Source organism: Carcharhinus amblyrhynchos, chromosome 28 (assembly GCF_965287045.1).
Source record: "Carcharhinus amblyrhynchos chromosome 28, sCarAmb.v2.hapA, whole genome shotgun sequence".
NCBI classification, from domain to species: domain Eukaryota; kingdom Metazoa; phylum Chordata; class Chondrichthyes; order Carcharhiniformes; family Carcharhinidae; genus Carcharhinus; species Carcharhinus amblyrhynchos.
The window spans coordinates 3,336,817-3,357,987 of NC_137351.1; the positions used below are offsets into that span (position 1 = coordinate 3,336,817).

Sequence of the window (21,171 nt, forward strand, 5' to 3'; positions counted from 1 at the left end):
AGTTGAGAAGTTCTCATTCTGAAAACGAACACTGAAGATACTTGAGATCCGAGACCCTCGCCGCTCTTCTCCACTCAATATTTGTCTCCCTCCCTTTATCCTACCCTTAGTTACCTCTGATTGCTGTGGATGCTGCTTTGGTTTGACTGATGGTGTGGCAGGGAAGGGGAGGAGGGTAGGAGGTTTCACACAGTTTGGATGCAGCATCTGGGAGCTGACGCGATCAAACTCGAACAGAAACCTGTGGTTTCAGTGAGTAACCATCCCCCTTGCAGCTAAATGGAAGAATCTGTGTGTGCCAGTGGGATAAGTTTGTCATAACAACAGGCGGTTTGTCCATAATTTTGATAGTTCGATACCGTGAAGGCAATGAAGAAAAGGCTGGGCTGGGCCCTAATGGACTCAGATAAAACAGGAACCGAATCGCAGTTTGGCCGAAGGATTAGGAAGGATTTTACCGGAACTGGAAGGTTTGAACTGTAAGGAGAAACTGGATAGGCTGAGATTTTTTTTCTAGAGATCAACGTAGTTTGCAAAAGCCAGGACTCACCTGAACAATGCCCGGATTTCGGGATGGAGACCACCAGCAACCCTGGACCCTGGAACACCACAGCAGTGGGTGGGGGAAACATTTGCTGTTGGCTGCCTTTTTGATACAGCACCCAGACAGGACTGCGAGACTTACACCATCATACTCGCCCCGACATGCAATAAAACTTGGACCCTGTGAGAAATTAGATATCCTACTGTGAAGAAGGAGGCCATTCGGCCCATCAAGTCTGCACTGACAACAATCCCACCTAAGCTCTGTCCCCATAACCCCACATATTTACCCCACTAATTCCTCTAACCTAGGCACCCCAGGACAAAAAGAGTTAATATAGAATCATCGAATCCTACAGTGCAGAAGGAGGCCATTTGGCCCATCAGGTCTGCACCAACCACAATCCCACCCAGGCTCTATCCCTATAACCAGCATTCATTTACTCTAGCTAGTCCCCCTGACACTAAGGGACAATTTACCATAGCCAATCCGCCTAGACTGCACATCTTTGGATTGTGGGAGGAAATTGGAGCATCCAGAGGAAACCCACGCAGGCATGGGGAGAACGTGCAAACTCCATAAAGACAGTGACTTAATCCCAGAATTGAATCCCGGGAGCAGTAACTGCTGTTACTGAGTGTGGATGGTGGAGGAAGTGGGTGTTTGTGGATGTGGTGCCAATCAAGTGGGCTGCTTTGTCCTGGATGGTGTCAAGCTCCTTGAGTGTTGTTGGAGGCGCACCCATTCAGGCAAGTGGGGAGTATCCCATCACACTCCTGACTTGTGCCTTGTAGATGGTGCACAGGCTTTGGGGAGTCAGGAAGTGAGCTACATGTTGCAGTATTCTTAGCCTCTGACCTGCTCTTGAAGCCACTGTGTTTATGTGGTGAATCCAGTTGAGTTTCTGGTCAATGGTAACCCCAAGGACAGTGGGGGATTCAGTGATCGTAACACCATTGAGTGTCAAAGGGTGGTGGTTAGAGTGTCTCTTATGGTCATTGCCTGGCATTTGTGTGGTGCAAATGTTACTTGCCACTTGTCAGCCCAAGCCTGGGTATTGTCCAGATGTGGTTGCATATGTTGTGTGTGAGGTTTCACCTGCTGGTCACCTGAGTAGTGGAACCTCTGGGGCCAGTGCAGTTGATGCAGTTAAGGATCTGCAGCAGCTTAAAGGGAAGTGAACACCAAACATTGTTTTGCTTAACAGATTTTACGACCGTAAACTATCAGAGACGGTGACTGTAGGATACATTGCCTCCTGTGTTTGAATGTACTGATACTGGAGGTGTTGCTTTTGGAGGGAGCATCACCTTGGAAAGAACTAAAGGGGAGATTCGTGGAGCGCTGTGGCAGATCAGCAGAAAGGCCAGCAATGCCAATTCTATGATTTGATAGATGGCTGCTCACTGCTTTACCAATTCAGGCAATGAAAGAGTGTGCTGGGCTAAGCACGTCAGCCACTTACAATGACCTCCCCCTCATTTTGTGGGACATGGGTGTCGCTGGCTTTTTACTGCCCATCCCTAGTTGCCCTTGGAGGGCAGTGGAGAGTCAACCACATTGCTGTAGCTCTGGAGTCACATGTAGGCCAGACCGGGTAAGGACGGCAGATTTCCTTCCCTAAAAGACATTAGTGGGTTTTTCCAACAATTGACAATAGTTTCATGATTATGAGTAGATTCTTAATTCCAGATTTTTTTTATTGAATTCAAATTATACCATCTGCTGTGGCAGGATTCGAACCTGGCCCCCAGTACATTAGCTGAGCTTTCTGGATTAATAGTCCAGTGATAATACCACTAGGCCATTGCCTCCCCGCCACACATGATAAAGTGCTCATCATTAATGTCCAGGACATAGTGTGGCACCGGGTCTTTCTGCAAACTGTCATTCCATTTCCTGGAGGCTGCTGCCTGATTGGTGAGTTCAGGGCTGAGGCCGTCCCATTATATGTTGTTTCGCATTCTGGCCAAACTGTATCTTGAAAATTGAATCCAGTTCTGGTCATCAAATACACAAGGAAAGTACCACGGTCTTGCTAATGGTGTAAAGGAGATTAATAAGTCTTATTCTTCATATCAAAGGTGGAATAATGGGGAAATATTCCAACTCCAACCTTAGGTATGTGGGTGGACACCTTACAGAAATCTCAGATATTAAATGGACTGCAAAATAAGACCAATCACTTCTTGTTGGTGAAGGAATGTTTCAACTTAAACTACAAATGCAGGACAAGGAAATCAAGGTAAAAGCCAAGTTTAGACTTGGTGGAAGCAGTTCTTCCCCCAGTGTTATCGATACGTGGATGGCAGGTACAGCAGTGAAGGTTAATAATCTGGAGTCATTCAAAAAGTATTTGGATACTCTGATGAGGGAATATAGATTTCAGTGCGAGAATGAACTAGATGGTATGAATGGAATTTCCCTACTGTGAGGAGCCATAATTCCATCACCTCTCTGTGAGGGTCCCTCTGGAGTCCATTCCTTGACACAGGTTGGCACTGCCCATACATCACAACACCACCCTCCATAAGCCTCCCATATGGATCTACCCCTGACACTTTTGCTTAGCACAATTTGGCACCCGGGCATGTCCCTCTCCCCCCAGGGGCTACAATCACCTTTGTGCTCCTGTGGAGAACCCCATGACTGTTGTAAACTGGGCCACGATATCTGGTCCTGGGAGCCATGGGAAGAAGATTCACGCCGGTTATGGGCATGAACCTGATGCCGAAATCGTCAGCCCTGCCAGCCTTCACCTGGAGGCTCAAGATCACTCCTCCTTGTTTCTGACCTGCCCTCAGGGCCATCTTATGTATGGCTGATCTGCCTCAGTTTCTGGTTAATGGTAATCCCTGGGTTGTTGAGAGTGGGGGTCACTGCAATAGTGATGCCATTGAATGTCATGAGTAATAATGTCTGGAGGCATCGCGGGCGTGGATGAAGATTCCAACAGCAGATTTGCTGAGGCCCATTTGGAGATGAGTGATATTGTACAGGTTTTAATTTGGATTTTGAGGTTTTACTTGTCAGCCTTGCAAGCTGAGGTGTCTTTTTCTTGTTTTGTATTCCAGCCCCTGCAGAGTTTGTTCAGTATCCACAGTCCATCTCGAGGCCTGTTGGAACCACCGCCATTTTCAACTGTCTGGCTCAGGGGGAGCCGATCCCGCAACTTACCTGGCTGAAAAATGGGGAAATCCTGGCACCAAGTGGCCACATCAAACTGAAAAACAACAACAAGTAAGTACAGGCTGACTGCTTTCAAAGGAATTCATCTGCTCTTCAGAGGCAGATTTTGGGGAGGGTTTTCTTGGCATCCATTGTTTATGAAAACCAGGTTGGCCCAAAATCAACCAAATCAGCCTCTTTGTGAGATTCGGCCTCCTGTTGTGTCCCTCCCATCACTTTGCCCATTTGAATAAAAGGAATAGGGTGGCATAGTGGCACCATTAACAACATTGGTTTTCATGGTCACCGTAATTCCAGATTTGCATTGATTGAATTCCATGGTGGGATTTGAACCCCAGCCTCTGGATTAATTGTCCAGTGACAATACCACAATGCCACTTCTTCCTATCATATTGGGATGTGAGCTTCATAACATTTATTGATAATTTTCAAGTTACACCAAATCTTAACCTGCAAGCTTCAGTTGTTGTGGCGCAGTGGGTTAACACTGCTGCCTCACAGCGACACGGTGACACAGTGGGTTAACACTGCTGCCTCACAGCGACACGGTGACACAGTGGGTTAACACTGCTGCCTCACAGCGACACAGTGGCACAGTGGGTTAACACTGCTGCCTCACAGCGACACAGTGGCACAGTGGGTTAGCACTGCTGCCTCACAGCGACACGGTGGCACAATGGGTTAACACTGCTGCCTCACAGCGACACAGTGGCACAGTGGGTTAACACTGCTGCCTCACAGCGACACAGCGGCACAGTGGGTTAACACTGCTGCCTCACAGCGACACAGTGGCCCAGTGGGTTAACACTGCTGCCTCACAGTGCCAGGGATCTGGGTTCAATTCCCAGCCTTGGGTCACTATCTGTGAGAAGTTTGCAAATTCTCCCCATGTCTGTGTGGGTTTCCTCCGGGTGCTCCAGTTTCCTCCCACTGTCCGAAAGACGTGCTGGTTAGGGTGCATTGGCTGTGCTAAATTCTCCCTCAGTGTACCCGAACAGGTAAATTTTCACAGTGACTTCATTGCGGTGTTAATGTAAGCTTACTTGTGACAATAATAAATAAACTTTAAATTTTGGCTGCTTCGCTCTCAGCAACAGCCAAATGTGTGTCCCAGGGATGGGGGGTGATTGGAATGGCGAAGGTTGGAGCAGTAACCAGGCGGGAGAGAGGGTGAGCATGGTTGGAGAGTCAAGGGGTCGCAATCTTATTTAGCTGTTTCTGGTGGTGAAGAATTCTGAGTGGAACGGGACTGGTTTCTCTCAGAGTGGTTCTTTCACTGGCATTGCGTCTCTCATTGGTGAGCATATACACAGACAATGCACATATTCATTACTTAGGAATGCATCTCGGAAGCTTGGACACTGGCCTTTGCTTAGCTAGAGTTAGCATCAATGTGCCCACTCCACACCTTAGGCCAACTAACTGGCTGAATGTATTACTGGAGGCTTCACCACACAATGTCCCTCCTCCTTCTGCATCCCCCGCCCCCTCAACTCTTCACATCTACCCAGCATGTCCATCTTCATGGCACCTTCCGTGCCCGTTGGTCTCTGCAGGGGCTGGGGTATATTATTGACTCCTTCAATCATATTTTGGTTTGATATTTTAAGTTTCCTTTATACCTTTTGCTTTGATGCCCAGGCCTCCCCTCCCTTTACCCTATCCTCATAACCCCACAACATTTTCCATGGCTAATCCACCTAACCTACACACCTTGCTGGACACATTAAGCGGCAACTTAGCATGTCTAATTCCCTTCATTTACACACCTTTTGGACACTGACGGGGCAGTTTAGCACAGCCAATCCACCTAACCCGCACATCTTTGGACCATGGGAGGAAACCGCAGCACCCAGTGGAAACCCATGCAGACACGGGGAGAAGATGCAGACTCCACACAGACAGTGACCCGAGACCGGAATTGAACCTGGGTTCCTGGTGCCGTGAGGCAGGAGTGCTGACTGCTGTGCCAGTGTGTTGCTCCAATCACCCAACGTCACCTCAGTCGACAGTGAGTGGAAAATCTTGAAAGGACAGATGCAACCAGTTATTTTTAGCCTTCAGTGTTTGTGTAGGAGTTGAGCCAACCTCAGAGGCTTTGAAAAAAATTGCAGATGAACACCTCGCAAAACCTTAATTATGTGATATCAGTACTGATTTCAGGAGAATGTGCCAACTGCCCCTTTCTAAAGGAATGAATTGCTAATGTTATTACTCAAAGGAAATACGTTATCTCAAGATCACTTTTCTCCAGTGGAGGCTGTTCTAATCATACAGGCTAAAAAAAATGTTGGTGCAGCTTATGTTTCTCTGACTACCGACAGTAATTTAAGAAGGTCAAGACATCAAATCGAAAGAACAGGGTGAACAAGGTGGCCGTCAAAATAACAGACAGCCGGGACGCGGGGACTGCTAATTGTTGGAATACTTTTATTAGTTCTGTGGTGGAAGCTGCCTTTGTTCTGACGAAGCGGGGCGATTCCTGGTCAAGATGGAGTTGGCGGCTTTGTTGGCTTCTTAAAAAGATTTTGTGTGGCTTTTCCTCCCGATCTCTGCTCCCGGCAGCTGCAGGAGGCCGAGGGGGTTCAGCTGTCCCCGGGGATGGGAGACATTTTACTTTTCCCAAAAGGTCCACAGTCCCTTCAATCTCTGTCACATGTGTGTTGGGGGTCGGGGGGTTGGGATGGGGTTGAGGTTGAGGGGGCGTTTGTAGGTCGCGCGATGAACTCAATTTAACCAGGGAAAGGTATCTCGCCCTCAGTGGCAGCAAACCAGCTCCCCACCTTAAGAAGAGACAAAAAAAGCCCCTAGGCTTTCTTCTGACTTGATTTTGGAAGGTGGGTGGGGGTGGCGGGGGAGGAGGGGGTCGGGGAGACATTTAAATCAACTCCAAGGTATCAGTTTTGACTGCTTCTCTGAATCTGTTGCCTGAAGCGGCAATCAATTTAGTGTTAATGCTGTGAAAGGAGACGTCACTCAGGCAGTGCCTGATGGGGAAAACAATCCTTTGGGATTTGAGGCCAGCCTTCTCTAACTCGCGCTTTGACCCCGCGGTTTTAATTTCCTTAAAAGTTCCCCGTTTTTTGTTTTGGTGTCCAGTCCCGGAGGGATGCCTTTTGTGTTGGATCCCCCTTGTCTCCAGTGTCTCAACCTCTCTTGAGTCTTGTGGGCCCTTTGCCCGGGGAAAGGCTTGGCCATTGGGCCTGACCCTATGACCTTGGGAAAATCAGTCATGCTTATTGCTTGTGTGCAAGACAACAGCCTTCAAAATGGTCTTCTCTCAATAGAGTCGAGCTTTATCTCTCTCTCTTTCTCTCTCACACTTTGGTGTGAATGTCTGGGGCGCTTGCCTTGCATTGACTTTCCTTTGACAGCTGTCAGTGCATTGTACTGGACGCAAGAGCTTCACAGGCATGTGGTGTAAATGACAGGAAGCAGCCAAACTCTCTCTATCCTCGCTATATTTCCCAGTGATGTGCAAAATGACACGGAGCCTCAGCGGGAATTTAAATAGGAAGCAATTCTAAATATACCGATTCTATCAGCTGGGCATTCTGACGGCAAAGACTAGGAAATGCCAGCTAAGGTTGGCAGGAATTTGTTCTCGAAATCTGGCACTGAATTAATTCAACTAAACTCAGATGGCGTGAGGGTTTGATAGTACCGCAACCAACCTTAAGACACAGCGTGAGTGACCAGTTTGATGGGCAGGTTATGGACAAGCCCGTTAGCATTGGCAGCGCTTGATGGCACCATTTCGGTAAAGGGAGAAAATGAGGCCTCCAGGGCCCCCGTCCACCCCCGTCGCGCCTGAAATATTTCGAATCATAGAATCCCTACTGTACAGAAGGAGGCCATTCAACCCACTGAGCCTGTACTGAAAACAATCCCACCCCCGATCCCCGTAACCCCAAATACTTCCCCTGCTAATCCCCCCCGAAACTAGGGTCAATTTACCATGGCTAATCAACCTCTCCCACACGTCTTTGGGCTGTGGGAGGAAACCGGAGCACCCGGAGGAAACCCACGCAGACACGGGGAGAACATGCAAAGTCCACACAGACAGTGACCCAAGCCAGGAATTGAACCCGGGTCCCTGGCACTGTGAGGTAGCAGGGCTAACCACGGTGCCACCGTGCCACGTAAAGCCTGCTGAGGCTGTCTTTCCGAAATTGCGCTGCCCTGAATGCAGGCGCCATTAAGGAAGCGCAGGGACGCAGCCTGCTTCGGCGCATCGTGACCCCACAGTGACCCCCCCCACCTCTCTCCATCGTAAAGGCCGATACAAAGAGAGGAACATTCTTCTTCATGTTTTTGACCGACATCACAAGGACGGTTCGAGAGATGCGTTTCACCCATCGATAGGCCTCCCCAGTAGAGGAGATGGTTGGCTTCAGGAGGAATGCAGTGAGCTTATTCACTGCTACAATGTCCAAGCCAGGAGCAGTGAGGGAAGACACTGACAATGGGCGTTAAAGGCGTCCCTTTGATCTGTTGTCTCGGTGAAGTTTATTAATCCCATCAGGACGAAGCAATTTCAATGGGAAACTGCAGGAGCTTCAGGAAGCCTCTGCGTACAAGCAGACTTTTCTGTTTCAAAGTGAAATGCCTTTCATTTGAATGTGGAAGCCCTGATTGAAGTGTGCGGCGATGAACACGTGTCCACCATCCAGACAATGAAACGTTCACATCTATTAAGTTGTGTTGGGAGAGGGGCCTGCACGTACCTTTCATATTATAGCCTATTACGGAAGCTTCTCAATCGTAAACTAAAACGTTCTGACAAGACTTCTCATTAATATTCTTAGGGCTGCTTTACATTCATTGTGGTTTGTGTTATTTGGATTTAAAATTAGTTATTATGTTTTTTGCAGTTTATCTTTGATTTTCTTTATCTGAAGGAAGGGAATTTATTGTTGAATTTAGGATACAGCAATGTCAGCGATTGCTAAATATCGGGGAAGGCTGTTTCCTTTCAGTCGCTATTTGCCCTTGAACGAGCCACCCTTCACTTATAATTTTGTTTCATGTGGGGCTAAATTTTTAAATTCTCTTCACGTGGGTATTGCTGACTGGGCCCATTCCTCATTTCGGACGGTATCGCTGTCCAAGTAAGGATGGCAGATTTCCTTCCATCGAATGATAGAATCCCTATGGTGTAGAAAGAGACCATTCGGACCATCGAACCTGTACTGACTCTCTGAAAGAGCATCTGTAATAAGTCTTCCAAAGCCTTCACGAAAAATTCCTTTATTCCCAAACTTTAACAGCGGTGCACAGAGTGCTAGTAGTTAGCAGTCTATCTCTGGGGTGTCAGAAGAACTCACACTCTTGGTTAAGTACAAGGCAAAGACTTGGCCCATCAATTGGACCTTTAATCAGGATGTTCATACATCCTGGGCCAACCTCAACGGCCTGATTGAAGTCAAAGAACAAAAACAGCCCGGGAAACAGGCCCTTCGGCCCAACGAGCCCGCGCCGCCATCTCAACACCACCAGTCCCCCTCTCCACCCACGACCCCTGTCTAATGTTTTATGGCCATCCAGATTGAGGGAAACTGATTTAGGGACAATTTATTCCTGCCAGTCAGCCTAACAGCACATCTTTGGGGTGTGGGAGGAAACCGGAGCACCCGGAGAAAACCCACGCAAGTACAGGGAGAATGCGCAAACTCCCACAGACACTGGCCCAAATCCATGTGTCTGCACAGCAATCAGTGATAGTCACTGAGCTGTCGTCTTGCCCAGTATCTGGTCCAGTTTAGGCACACACTAACGACATGAAGCACTAGGCCAATCTCGAACAACCAAGAGCAGCCCTAGTACAACCCATCGCGTGTATGCCCCTCGTTGGACACGAGGTGGACCGACTTAAAACCTGTGAATGAAAAGGAAAAAAAAACATTATTATCATACCATACCCATTTACATTACCAGGGACGCCCCAATGCTAATGACCCTTATTTAAAACAATCTGCGATATCCACCCATCTCCAACCCACTCATGTGCCTGTCTAAGTTACTCTTAAAGGACTCTAGCGTGTTTGCCTCCACCACCTTACTTGGCAGAGCATTCCATACCCCCACTACCCTCTGTGTGAAAAACCTCCCTCTAATATCTGTGTTGTACCGCTCCCCCCTCACCTTAAGTCCATGGCCCCTTGTCCTATGTGTCTCTATTACAGGAAATAGCTTAGCTCTGTTTACTCTATCTATACCCTTCATAATCTTATATACCTCTATTAGATCCCCCCTCAGTCAGCATCTTTCAAGGGAAAAGAGCCCCAATTTCTTCAATCTTTCCTCATACCCCAGTCCTTCCATACCAGGCAACATCCTGGTAAACCTCCTCTGCACTCTCTCCAGAGTCTCCACGTCCTTCCGGTAGTAAGGCGACCAGAACTGGACGCAGTACTCCAAATGCGGCCTAACCACTCCCCCTACCTTCTAACCCATGCATTTACCATGCCTAATCCACCTAACCTTCACAACTTTGGAGACTAAAGGGCAATTTAGCTTCATCAATCAACCTAAACTGCACATCTTTGGATTGTGGGAGGGAACTGGAGCACTTGGAGGAAATCCACGCAAAGAATGTGCAAACTCCACACAGTCACCTAACATTAATGAACCAGATGGGTTTTTACAAATATCAACAGTGTCTCATGGTCCATCATTTGACTTTTAGTTCAGATTTTTACTGAATTCAAATTTCACCATCTGCCATAGCAGGATTTGAACCCGGGTTCCCAGATCTTGCTCTGGGTCTCTGGGTTACTAGTCCAGTGACAATACCACTACACCGCTGCCTCTGCATGAAATCACTGTGGATTAGTCCAAAGACGTGCAGATTAGGTGGATTGGCCATGCTAAATTGAACCATAATGTTCCAAGATATATAGGTTAGGGGAAATGTCTCCCTGACCCCCTCCTCTCCCGCCAGCCCACCCCCCTTCCAAAACCAAGTCGGAAGAAAGCCTGGAGACTTCTTTGCCTCTTCTTAAGGCAGGGAGTTGGTGCAGTTACTTGGTTCTTTGTTCTTTGATTCGCGGGGTAAATGCAAGGGGTTACAGGTAAATCTGGGTAAGAGTCAGTGTTAACTTGATGGGCTGAATGGCCTCTGCACTGTAGAAGTTCTATGATTCTGTGTCAGATAAAAGAACCTCGAAGGTCCCTGAAGACATCGACACCTGGGATTCCCACAAAGGACCTCCTGCTCTACTGACGTGACTTTACCCAGATCCCTGGAGAAACACTGTAAATAGAAACTCGTGGCATGAATGTGTTCAAGTGCAATAGTCTTACCATGACTATGGAGTGTGGAATTCAAGACCAACATTTACAATTGCTGATCTGAGTCCCTACTCTTACCTGAGCTGACTGGTGGAGATACCAAGCAGATCTCATATATTAAGCTGTATTTTAGGTGCTCCAGCCAGGTGTGATTTGGGGAAGGAGGGGTTCACACTAGCAGGATGGATCAGTCAGGGGTGAACCTACAACAAGTTCAATCACATGGCGATGAGTGCAGCATTTTTGGCACAGATCCGAACCTCAGTAAACAGGCAAAAGAAATCCAACTGTTTATTCCGAGGCTAACCACTGCCAGTAATTCTAGAGAAATCCAGATTCGCTGTACAGGTGTTAGCTGAAAAGGAGACTTACTTTGGCCTCCTTCTGCAGTGTAGGGATTTTATGCTTCTGTGAAAACACAAAGCAAGTGTCCTGTACAGCGAATCTGGATTTCTCTGGAATTACTGGCAGTGGTTAGCCTCGGAATAAACAGATTTTTTTTGCCAGTTTACTGAGGTTAGGTCTGTGCCAAAAAGATTGCACTCATCACCATGTGATGGAACTTGTTATAAATCGCACCTGACTGATCCATCCCACCAGTGTCCAGGATTATACCAGCATATAGATATGTCAAATGGCCTCTCACCAGTCCATCAACCCTTGCAGTGGTCTTTGGGGGGAGGGGTGGGGGCATTCCTTGTGAACAACGGAAATGGCACCTTTTACTGAGCGTTGTGGAATCTCTCGAGTTATAAAATATTCTGAGAATATTCTCAGGCCCCTAAACACTTGTGAAATATCACAGCTTGGCCATGGTGCGAGCTTCTGAAAAATGATTTGTGTTGTTTTACCTTGATTGGCATTCAAAAAAGTCTCGATGGAGAAAGCATTCATTCAATCTTCAGCAACTTCCTGTTGGAGTCCCTCCAATTTCCTGTTTCTCATACAGCCTGAACCAAAACCATGAATGACCCTCTCTGTGACCATCCTCTAAACCCTCTGTTTTTCCCGCACTGACCTCTCTGCAGTTTGTTTTAGCTGCTTAACCATTCCATCCTCTCCTAATGCTCCATCTTTGTGGGACTACCTTTCCTTGATGCCACTTTCAATAAACGTCGCCAGCAATGGCTTATCCTCCCAGCAGCACCATCATCCAATGATCCATCTCCATCACGTCATTGACACGCAACCTCTTGACAACATTTAGGTTAGAATGGTAACACAGTGGTTAGCACTGCTGCCTCACAGTACCAGAGACCCGGGTTCAATTCCGGCCTCAAGTTACTGTCTGTGTGGAGTTTGCACATTCTCCCCGTGTCTGCATGGGTTTCCTCCGGGTGCTCCGGTTTTCTCCCCCACTCCAAAGATGTGTGGATTAGTTGATTGGCCATGCTAAATTGCCCCTTAGTGTCAGGGGGATGAGCAGGGTAATTACATTTGGTTTCAGGGATAGAATCTGAGTGGGATTGTGTTTGGTGCAAAATCAATGGGCTGAATGGCCTCCTTCTGCACTGTAGGGATTCAGTGATTCTATTAACATAATCCAGAAACATGGAGTCAGCATTGACATGCACACCAATGATATGAGCCATACCTCTCTCTCTGGTCAGTATTGTGCCAGCTAACTTCAGTTGGAATGATAGTAGGGGGCTTGACAAATGGGCTTAGACACTTGGGGGAAGGGACAATTGGTGTTTTATATTTCTTCTGGAAGATTTGCATGTGTGAATGCTGAGTGTGCCCGGATTGCCCTCCCATTGGTTGAATAACCTCTAACAGTCACTCAAGGCTCACTCTTGAATAATTGCCACTTGGTGTAGCTGGAACTGCACACAAGGAATTGATTTGATTTATTATTGTCACATGGATTGGTATGCAGTGAAAAATATTGTTTATTGTGTGCTAGACTGACAAAACATACTTTTCATAGAGTACATAGGGGAGAAGGAAAGGAGAGGGTGCAGGATGTGGTGTTACAGTCATCGCTAGGGTGTAGAGAAAGGTCAACTTAACATAAGGAGGTCCATTCCAAAGTCTGATGGCAGGAAGGAAGAAGCTGTTCTTGAGTTGGTTGGTACATCAGTTGGTTTGGGCAGCAGAGTGGCACAGTTGTTAGCACTGTGACTTGCAATACCAGGGACCCGGGTTCGATTCCTGCTTTGGGTCACTGTCTGTGCATAGTCTGCACATTCTCCCCGTGTCTGTGTGGGTTTCTTCTGGGTGCTGTCACAGTCTGAAAGATGAGCTGGTTAGATGGACTGGTCATACTAAATCCTCCCTCAGTGTACCTGAGCACGCGCTGGAGTGTGGACGAGGAGATTTTCATGCTAACTTCATTACAGTGTTAATGTAAACCTACTTGTGAGACTAATAAACTTTAAAAAACGTGATCTCAGACTTTTGTATCTTTTTCTCGATGGATGAAGGGGGAAGGAGAGAATGTCTGGGGTGCGTTGAGTCCTTGATTAAGCTGGCTGTGTTTCCAAGGCAGCGGGAAGTGTAGATGGAGTCGATGGTTGGGAGGCTGGTTTGTGTGATGGACTGGGTTTCGTTCACGACCCTTTGTAGTTTCTTGTGGTCTTGGTCACCCATGATCAAGATGAATGGCGGAGCAGGCTTGAAAGACCGAATGGCCTAATCCTGCTCCTAGTTTCTGTGTTTTTGTGGTCAGATCTGGGGCCATACCGAGGTGTAATACATCCAGAAAGGAGAGTAGGTGGGGGGAGGGGGATGAAAAGAGAAAAGGAGAAAAGATCAAGGGTGCTGCCAACACACTTTTTGCCTTGCAGGATGTATTTGACCTATTTTATTTTCTCTCCTTTCCTAGTACTCTTACAATAAATGGGATCTCTCCAGAGGATGAGGCAATCTATCAGTGTATTGCTGAAAATGATGCCGGATCGACCCAAGCCAGTGCACGGTTAACGGTATTGTGGGCAGAGGGCCTTCCTGGGCCACCTCGGGAGGTAAAGGCCGCAGCTCTGTCTGCGACGGCCATACACGTGTCATGGAGCGAGCCCTCAGAGAATACACGAGACATTATCGGTTATGTACTACACATCCGGAAAACTGCAGGTAGATGAATGAATCCCTTTGTTCACATTAACAGCTTGTTTTTGGCCACTCAGTTTATAAAACAGTGCGATGGAGAAACTTAACTGACGTCATTTGGATCAGATAGTTCCCAAAAAAAGCTCATCATGCAATGGTTGTCAAGCAGTTAGTTAATCATTTGTTAATTGTTCCACAAGAGATTCATAGCTAAATCTACGAATTTTCCCAGAGAGGTGGAAACATTTAAATTTACCGAGAGAATCTTAGCACAAAAATCATAGAATCGGAGAATTTTACAGCACAGAAGGTGTCTGCATCAGCTCCTAAAAGAGCTACCCAGCTAGTCCCATTCTCCAGATCTTATGACACTCTGCCTAAAAAAAAGATCAATGGGGTGGGTTTCGCGCTGTCATGTGGGGTGTGGGGCCTCAACACAGTGGTAAAACCCGTCTGCACTGAGACTGGGGCACCATCTTTAAAGGTTGCCATGATTTAACAGGAATAAACCTCCCCCCCGGCACCTCCCCCTTTCCCGCCCCACCTCTCCCCCTCATAGCCCACCATGGGAGGTCTCAGTGACTCCCCTCCCCTTCCCCGATCAGAGTTAGCATTTCTCTCCCCCCCACCTCCGATCATCACCCCCTCCCCAATATGGTACCAATCCAACAATGCCAACCTTGGCAGTGCCAACCTGTGCCAGGAGATAAAGTCAGGAAACTGTGGCTGGGTGGGGCTTCGATGCAGCTCCATTGTAAGGGGCGGGGTGTATTTGCAGTTATGTATGGTTTGAGGGGCGAAGGAGGAGAGTGGGCAGTGAGGGCGGAGCTTGCAGGCAGGCACAAAGATGGGGGGATGCAGGCAGTGAAGGGGTCATTGTTGGCGTTATTTCTGAGGGCGGGGGGGAGGGGAGCCCCTGATGATTCTGCCGAGGATTGCAGTGGGATACTTATTTCAGACGCTGATTGGGAGTCCCACTCTCTGTGGGCCACTTTTGCTGCCTGTATCAGGCCCCGCCCTGCCAGAATGATGGCATAAACCCCACCCACTTTTTGCCACTCTAACAGGCTAAAGATCTGGAGTGAAAACTAGTCTGTGCAGCTGGAGAGCTCCATAACAGTTCATGGTGTGAGCCTGACACTGGTAAGACTCTGCCCTATATGTCTCAGTAAGGTCATCTCTCATTCCTCTAATCTCCAGTGAGTACAGGACCAACCTACTCAACCTCTCCTCATTTAAAAAAAATCCTTCCATACCCGGGATCAACCATGCTGAACCCTCTCTGGATTGCCTCCAGTGCCAGTATATCTTTTAGATAAGGGGACCAAAACTGTTCACAGTATTCCAGATGTGTGGTGTTATTATGACACGGTGACACAGTGGTTAGCACTGCTGCCTCACAGCGCCAGAGTCCTTGGTTCAATTCCAGCCTCACGTCACTGCCTGTGTGGAGTTTGCATGTTCTCCCCATGTCTGTGTGGGTTTTCTCCAGATGCTCCGGTTTCCTCCCACAGTCCAAAGATGTGCGGGTTAGGTTGATTGGCCATGCTAAATTGTCCCTTAGTGTCAGGGAGATTAGGAGGGTAAGTGCATGGGGCTATGGGAATAGGGCCTGGGTAGAATTGTGGTCAGTACAGACTCGATGGGCTGAATGATCTCCTGCACTGTAGGGTTTCAATGATTCTACACGAAACCTTGAGACCTTCCTCACTAATAGACGACCGGCTTTGTGATTGTGACGTTGGGTGGGATTTTCCAGCTGCGCTCACCCCAAAATCCTGCCCGGGATCAACGGACCTTGGCATGTTCCGTCCCCCTGCCCGCTACGATTCCCGCTATTAAATCTGAATCTGATTTGAAAGACTTGAATAGGTGGCAGGTGGGACAAGTGTCTTGGACATGGGTTGCAGCTACTAAATCCGGCTCTGACTGTCACTGACCTCGGTTAAAGAGATCCGCGATCAGGTTGTGTGACTCTGGTTGGTTACTGGTGTAGGATAGGCACGAGTTTTCCCCGGCGACACTTTCTGACCATTTTGTTGACTTTTGTAGATCCGGTGGAGATGGAGTACCAGGAAGCTGTGAGCAAAACCACCCTCCAGCAAGTGGTGACTGATCTGCAACCATCCACTGGCTACACTTTCTATATAAAGGCTTACACGTCACGAGGGGCCAGCAAACCATCTGAGCCAGCTGTCAGCAGCACACTGGGTGAAGGCAAGTAGCATGAACTCCACAAGGAGTGAGAGTGTGGTTGTTTCTCAGACACAAATTGTGGATGATTAAATGTTTTTTTCTTGACAAAGAAATACGTTGGCTGGAATTCTCTGGTCTCTCACACCTGCTGCCAGTGAGAACAGAGGATCTGGCGCTAAGCAAAAATCTCCATTCACAGCAGCGGGTCCGGATCGGAGAATTCCCACCTTTATTTTCAATTACGTTGGTAGTTTGCACGTTGTCTGAGTTCAAGAAGAAATCAGAGATAGTTCTTGGGGCTTAAGGGATCATGGAATATTGAGGGGGAGAGATCGGATCAGGATAGTGAATGTGATGTTCAGCCATGATCAGGTTTGAAGGGCCAAATGGCCTACTCCTGCTTCTATTTTCCATTTTTTTAAAATTTGTGGGACATGGGTGTCGCTGGCTGGCCAGCCGTTATTGCCCATCCCTAGTTACCTTTGGAGGGTAGTTGAAAGTCAGCCACATTGCTGTGCCTCTGGAGACAGACCAGGTAAGGACGGCAGATTTCCTTCCCTAAAGAACATTATTAAACCAGATGGATTTTCCCGACAATCGATAGTGGTCATCAGTAGATTCTTAAATCAGTAGATTTTTTTTTATTGAATTCAAATTCCACCATCTGCCGTGGTGGGATTCGAACCTGGGTCCCCAGAACGTTAGCTGAGTTTCATAGTCTGGCGATAATGCCACTGGGCCATCGCCTTCCCTCAGACAATGGTTTTCCAATTAAATTCAATTTAGGATTGTAGGAGCAGTTCGAGACAGGACTTGAGTGAGATTATTTTCACTTCTTAAAAATTAATTGAGGTGATGGGGACTCAAATATTCCCTGTCTTCAGGTATCTAGTCTCAAGCCAGGCATATTACCTGTGATAAGTGAAGCAGTTTTTAAGCTTGGTATTTATGGAAAATTATTGAGATGGAAAAGAGGTTTTGGCACGGAAGAGACATGGGACAAGAACTGTCAATGTGACATTAGGAAGTATCTCGGAACAAGCTGGAAGGCAGACCATTAGGGGCAGACTAACATCCTTATCCACTACAATGTAGATATTTAACGGCCATTGCTTTCTTCTAAAACTGGTATTATTCTTGAACAAAAAAAATCTATGCACTTGGGGGTTTAAACATCGTCTTAGCCATAATTACAGTTACATTGAGTTTGGGCACTGGACTGCAATTGTCACTGTTCTGCGGGAATACTCCACATTTACAGAAGATGATACTAATACTCATGACTGCTGTACATGAGCAGACATCAGTGACATCATTTCTACTTGATCTGACATGAATGGATGTATGAACTGTCTGGTAACAGGCAACAGCTACTCTTCCCATTCATTCAATTTATTTATTAGTGTCACATTAACACTGCACTGAAGTGTTACTGTGAAAATCCCCCAGTCACCACACTCCAGTTTCTGTTCGGGTACACTGAGGGAGAATTTAGCATGGCCAATGCACCTAACCAGCACATCTTTCAGACTGTGGGAAGAAACTGGAGCACCCGGAGGAAATCTATTCAGACACGGGGAGAACATGCAGACTCTGCACAGTGACCCAAGCTGGGAATCGAGCCCGGGTCCCTGGCGTTGTGAGGCAGCAGTGCTAACCACTATGCCATCGTGCTGCCCAATGCTCAAGACATTATAACCTGTCAGTGCTCAGGACATCATACCCTGTCTTTCCTATGTTTCAGTTCCAGCTGTACCAGCTCTTTTCATTAAAGTTTTGAACAGTACAGCAATCCAGGCGGCGTGGGAATCCACCATTAAGCTCGGGCAGCATGAAGGGTTCAAGTTGTATTATCGGAGGATCCACGGGGCACACTTCACCGGACCTGTTCTGCTTCCAAGCAACGTGACATCGTACAACATAACACAGCTGGGTGAGAGCACGGTCTGAATGATCACAAACAGGAAAACATGCAAAAGGGGCTGACACAGGTTCTCCTGTAACCTTGGTCAAAGATCAGCAGAACCAAGACTGACCCTGGGGATTTTTCTGAGTCTGTTGTTGTAGGAGTGGAATTAAGATTGATTCTTAATTCCGACTGAACCCATGAGAAAAACTTGATGGCTTCCCTGCTCCTAATGTAAAGGCAAGTTCAAAGGAAGCACAGATTGGAGGGTTGGTAATACAGTGTTATCAACATACACCCAACCCACAATCTCTTCCGAATGCGGCTTCCTCTGCTTGGAATATGGGTTCATTCAGTATTAGACTGAATCAGGACTGGTGCTTGGGTGCAGAGGTTGCCATGACGATGCAAAACTAGAGACATTCAGCGGGATTCTCTGATCTTGTCCATGCCCGCCCTCCTGCAGGTGAGAACGGAGAATTTGGTGTTCCAGCCAAAACTCCATTCAGTTTCGGTGGCACAGGAGAATCCCAGCCACCAATGAGGGTGGAGGTTTTCGGCGATTGTAGGTGAAATTCTCCAGCCCTTCCTGCCGGCAGGATCTTCCAGTCCTGCTGAAGACAACTCCTGCCACAGGTTTCCCGATGGTGGCAAGGGCGAGGATTATAAATTGGCAATGATTTCAGCTGGATGGAAGATCTTGCCAGCGGCTTTGGTTTGATTTTGATTTATTATTGTCATTAACATACAGTGAAAAGTATTGTTTCTTGCGCACTATACAGATAAAGCATACTGTTCATTGAGAAGGAAACAAGAGAGTGCAGAATGTAGTGTTACAGACATAGCTAGGGTGTAGAGAAAGAACAACTTAATGCGAGGTAAATCCATTCAAAAGTCTGACAGCAGCAGGGAAAAAGCTGTTCTTGAGTCGGTTGGTACGGGACCTCAGACTTTTGTATCTTTTTCCCGATGGAAGAAGGTGGAAGAGAGAATGTCTGGGGTGTGTGGGGTCCTTAATAATACTGGCTGCTTTTCCCAAGGCAGCAGTAAGTGTAGACAGAGTCAATGGATGGGAGGTTGGTTTGTGTGATGGACTGGGCTACGTTCAAGACCTTTTTTATTTTCTTGCAGTCTTGGGCAGAGCAGGAACCATTCCAAACTGTGATGCAACCAGAAAGAATGCTTTCTATGGTGCATCTGTAAAAGTTGGTGAGAGTTGTAGCTGACATGCCAAATTTCCTTAGTCTTCTGAGAAAGTAGAGGCGTTGGTGGCTTTCTTAACTATAGTTTTGGCATGGGGACCAAGACAGTTTGTGGGTGATCTGGACACCTAAAAACTCGAAGCTCTCGACCCTTTCTACTTTATCCATGATGGTGAACAGTCTCCATGGTGGGTTTGGCTGGGGATTTCCACCCTGTGAGTTGACCTTAGTGGTAACTGTTACTCTATTTGTATTATTTTCTATAAATATAAATGAGCAAGTGTCACAAACATGCATCATCACTATCTTCTGATCAGTTGTCACTTCTGAATGTATAATTATAAAACTGATTTGTCTTTTTTCTAAGATCCAATGATTGCATATGAAGTGAAGCTTCTAGCATTCAATCGTCATGGAGATGGAAATTCTACGGTGCGCTTTGTGGCCCTACGGGATGCCGCTGAAAGATCCGGTGAGTAAAACAGGCAGAGTAGGGATAAGTTAATTGTTTTCATGTTGGCAAGCTGTGGAGTTCCACAGGGATCAGTGCCACAGGGACTTCAACTACTTGCAACCTAAGCAGTGATTGGGATGGAGGGACTGGGTGTATGGCTAGGCCGCAACTGGATTATTGTGTGTAATGTAATCACCACATTAAAGGAAGGACATAATCACCCTGGAGAGAATGCAGACAGGATTTACTGGAATGTTGCCAGCGTTGGAGAATTGTAGCTACAAGCAGAGATTGGAGAGGTTGGGGTTGTTTTCCTTGGAACAAGAGTTTTCCTTGGCTGAGGGGTGACATGACTCAGGTATAAAAAATTGTGAGGGGTTAGGGAGAGAGTAGATAGGAGGAACTTATTTCCCTTGCAGAGAATTCAAAAAACCATGAGGCATAGATAGAAATTAAGTGGCAGAAGGATTAGAGAGGACATGTTTTACGCAGAGGGTGGTGGGTGTTTGGAATTGGTGATGGTGCCAGAGACCCTAAACTTGTTAAAGAAGAATCTGGATCTGCACTTAAAGTGCTGTAAACTACAGGGTCATGGACCGGGTGCAGGAAGATGGGATTAGGAAGGGCACCTGGGTGTCTTTGGGTTGGCGTGGGCAAGATGGGCTGAATAGCCCCCTTCTGTATCATTTCTGTGGTTCTACGGCTGCATTTGATTTGCTGATAACACCAAGATGGGTAGGAATGTCAGATATCATGAGAAGATAGAGTAGCTTCAAAGAGATTTGGGGAAGATAAGTGAATGGGCAAAAATTTGACATTGGGAGTATAATGTGGGAAAATGTGAATATCTCCACTTTGGCAGGGAGAATAGAAAAGCAGTAAACTATTTACATGGAGAAACATTGCAGAACTTGGAGGTACAGAGGGATCTGGATACACGCAAATCACAATAAGTTAGTACACTGGTACGGCCAGTGACTAGGATGGCAAATGGAATGTTGGTGTTAATTGCAAAGGGAATGGAATATAAAAGTCAGGAATTTTTAGTGCAGCTGTACAGGGCCTTGGTAAGACCACATTTGGTGTTTTGTGTACAATTTTAGCCTCTTTATCTGAAAAAGGATATAATTGTATTAGAAGTGCTTCAGAGAAGGTTTACATGGCTCATTCCTGGGATGAAGGACCAACCTAAGGTTGAACAGATTAGACCTATATCCACTGGAGTTTGGAAGAATGAGAGATGATATTATTGAAGAACGTAAGGTCATGAAGGGACTTGGCAGGGTAGGTGTCAGGGGAATGTTTACTCTGGTGAGGAAGACTAGATGTGGAGATG

The 21,171-nt window shown here is 47.0% G+C and overlaps 1 protein-coding gene across 1 annotated transcript in view; it reads left to right on the plus strand.

Annotated features, from left to right (window-relative positions):
• The window catches only part of igdcc3 (immunoglobulin superfamily, DCC subclass, member 3), a 138,152-nt gene that overhangs the window by 109,102 nt on the left and 7,879 nt on the right, over window positions 1–21,171 (plus strand). Inside the window, exons 7-11 of the mRNA XM_080214018.1 lie at window positions 3,619–3,784; window positions 13,854–14,101; window positions 16,130–16,294; window positions 18,018–18,206; window positions 19,749–19,853. Of these exons, the coding sequence (XP_080070144.1) occupies window positions 3,619–3,784; window positions 13,854–14,101; window positions 16,130–16,294; window positions 18,018–18,206; window positions 19,749–19,853 (873 nt within the window). The remainder of the gene's footprint in view (window positions 1–3,618; window positions 3,785–13,853; window positions 14,102–16,129; window positions 16,295–18,017; window positions 18,207–19,748; window positions 19,854–21,171) is intronic.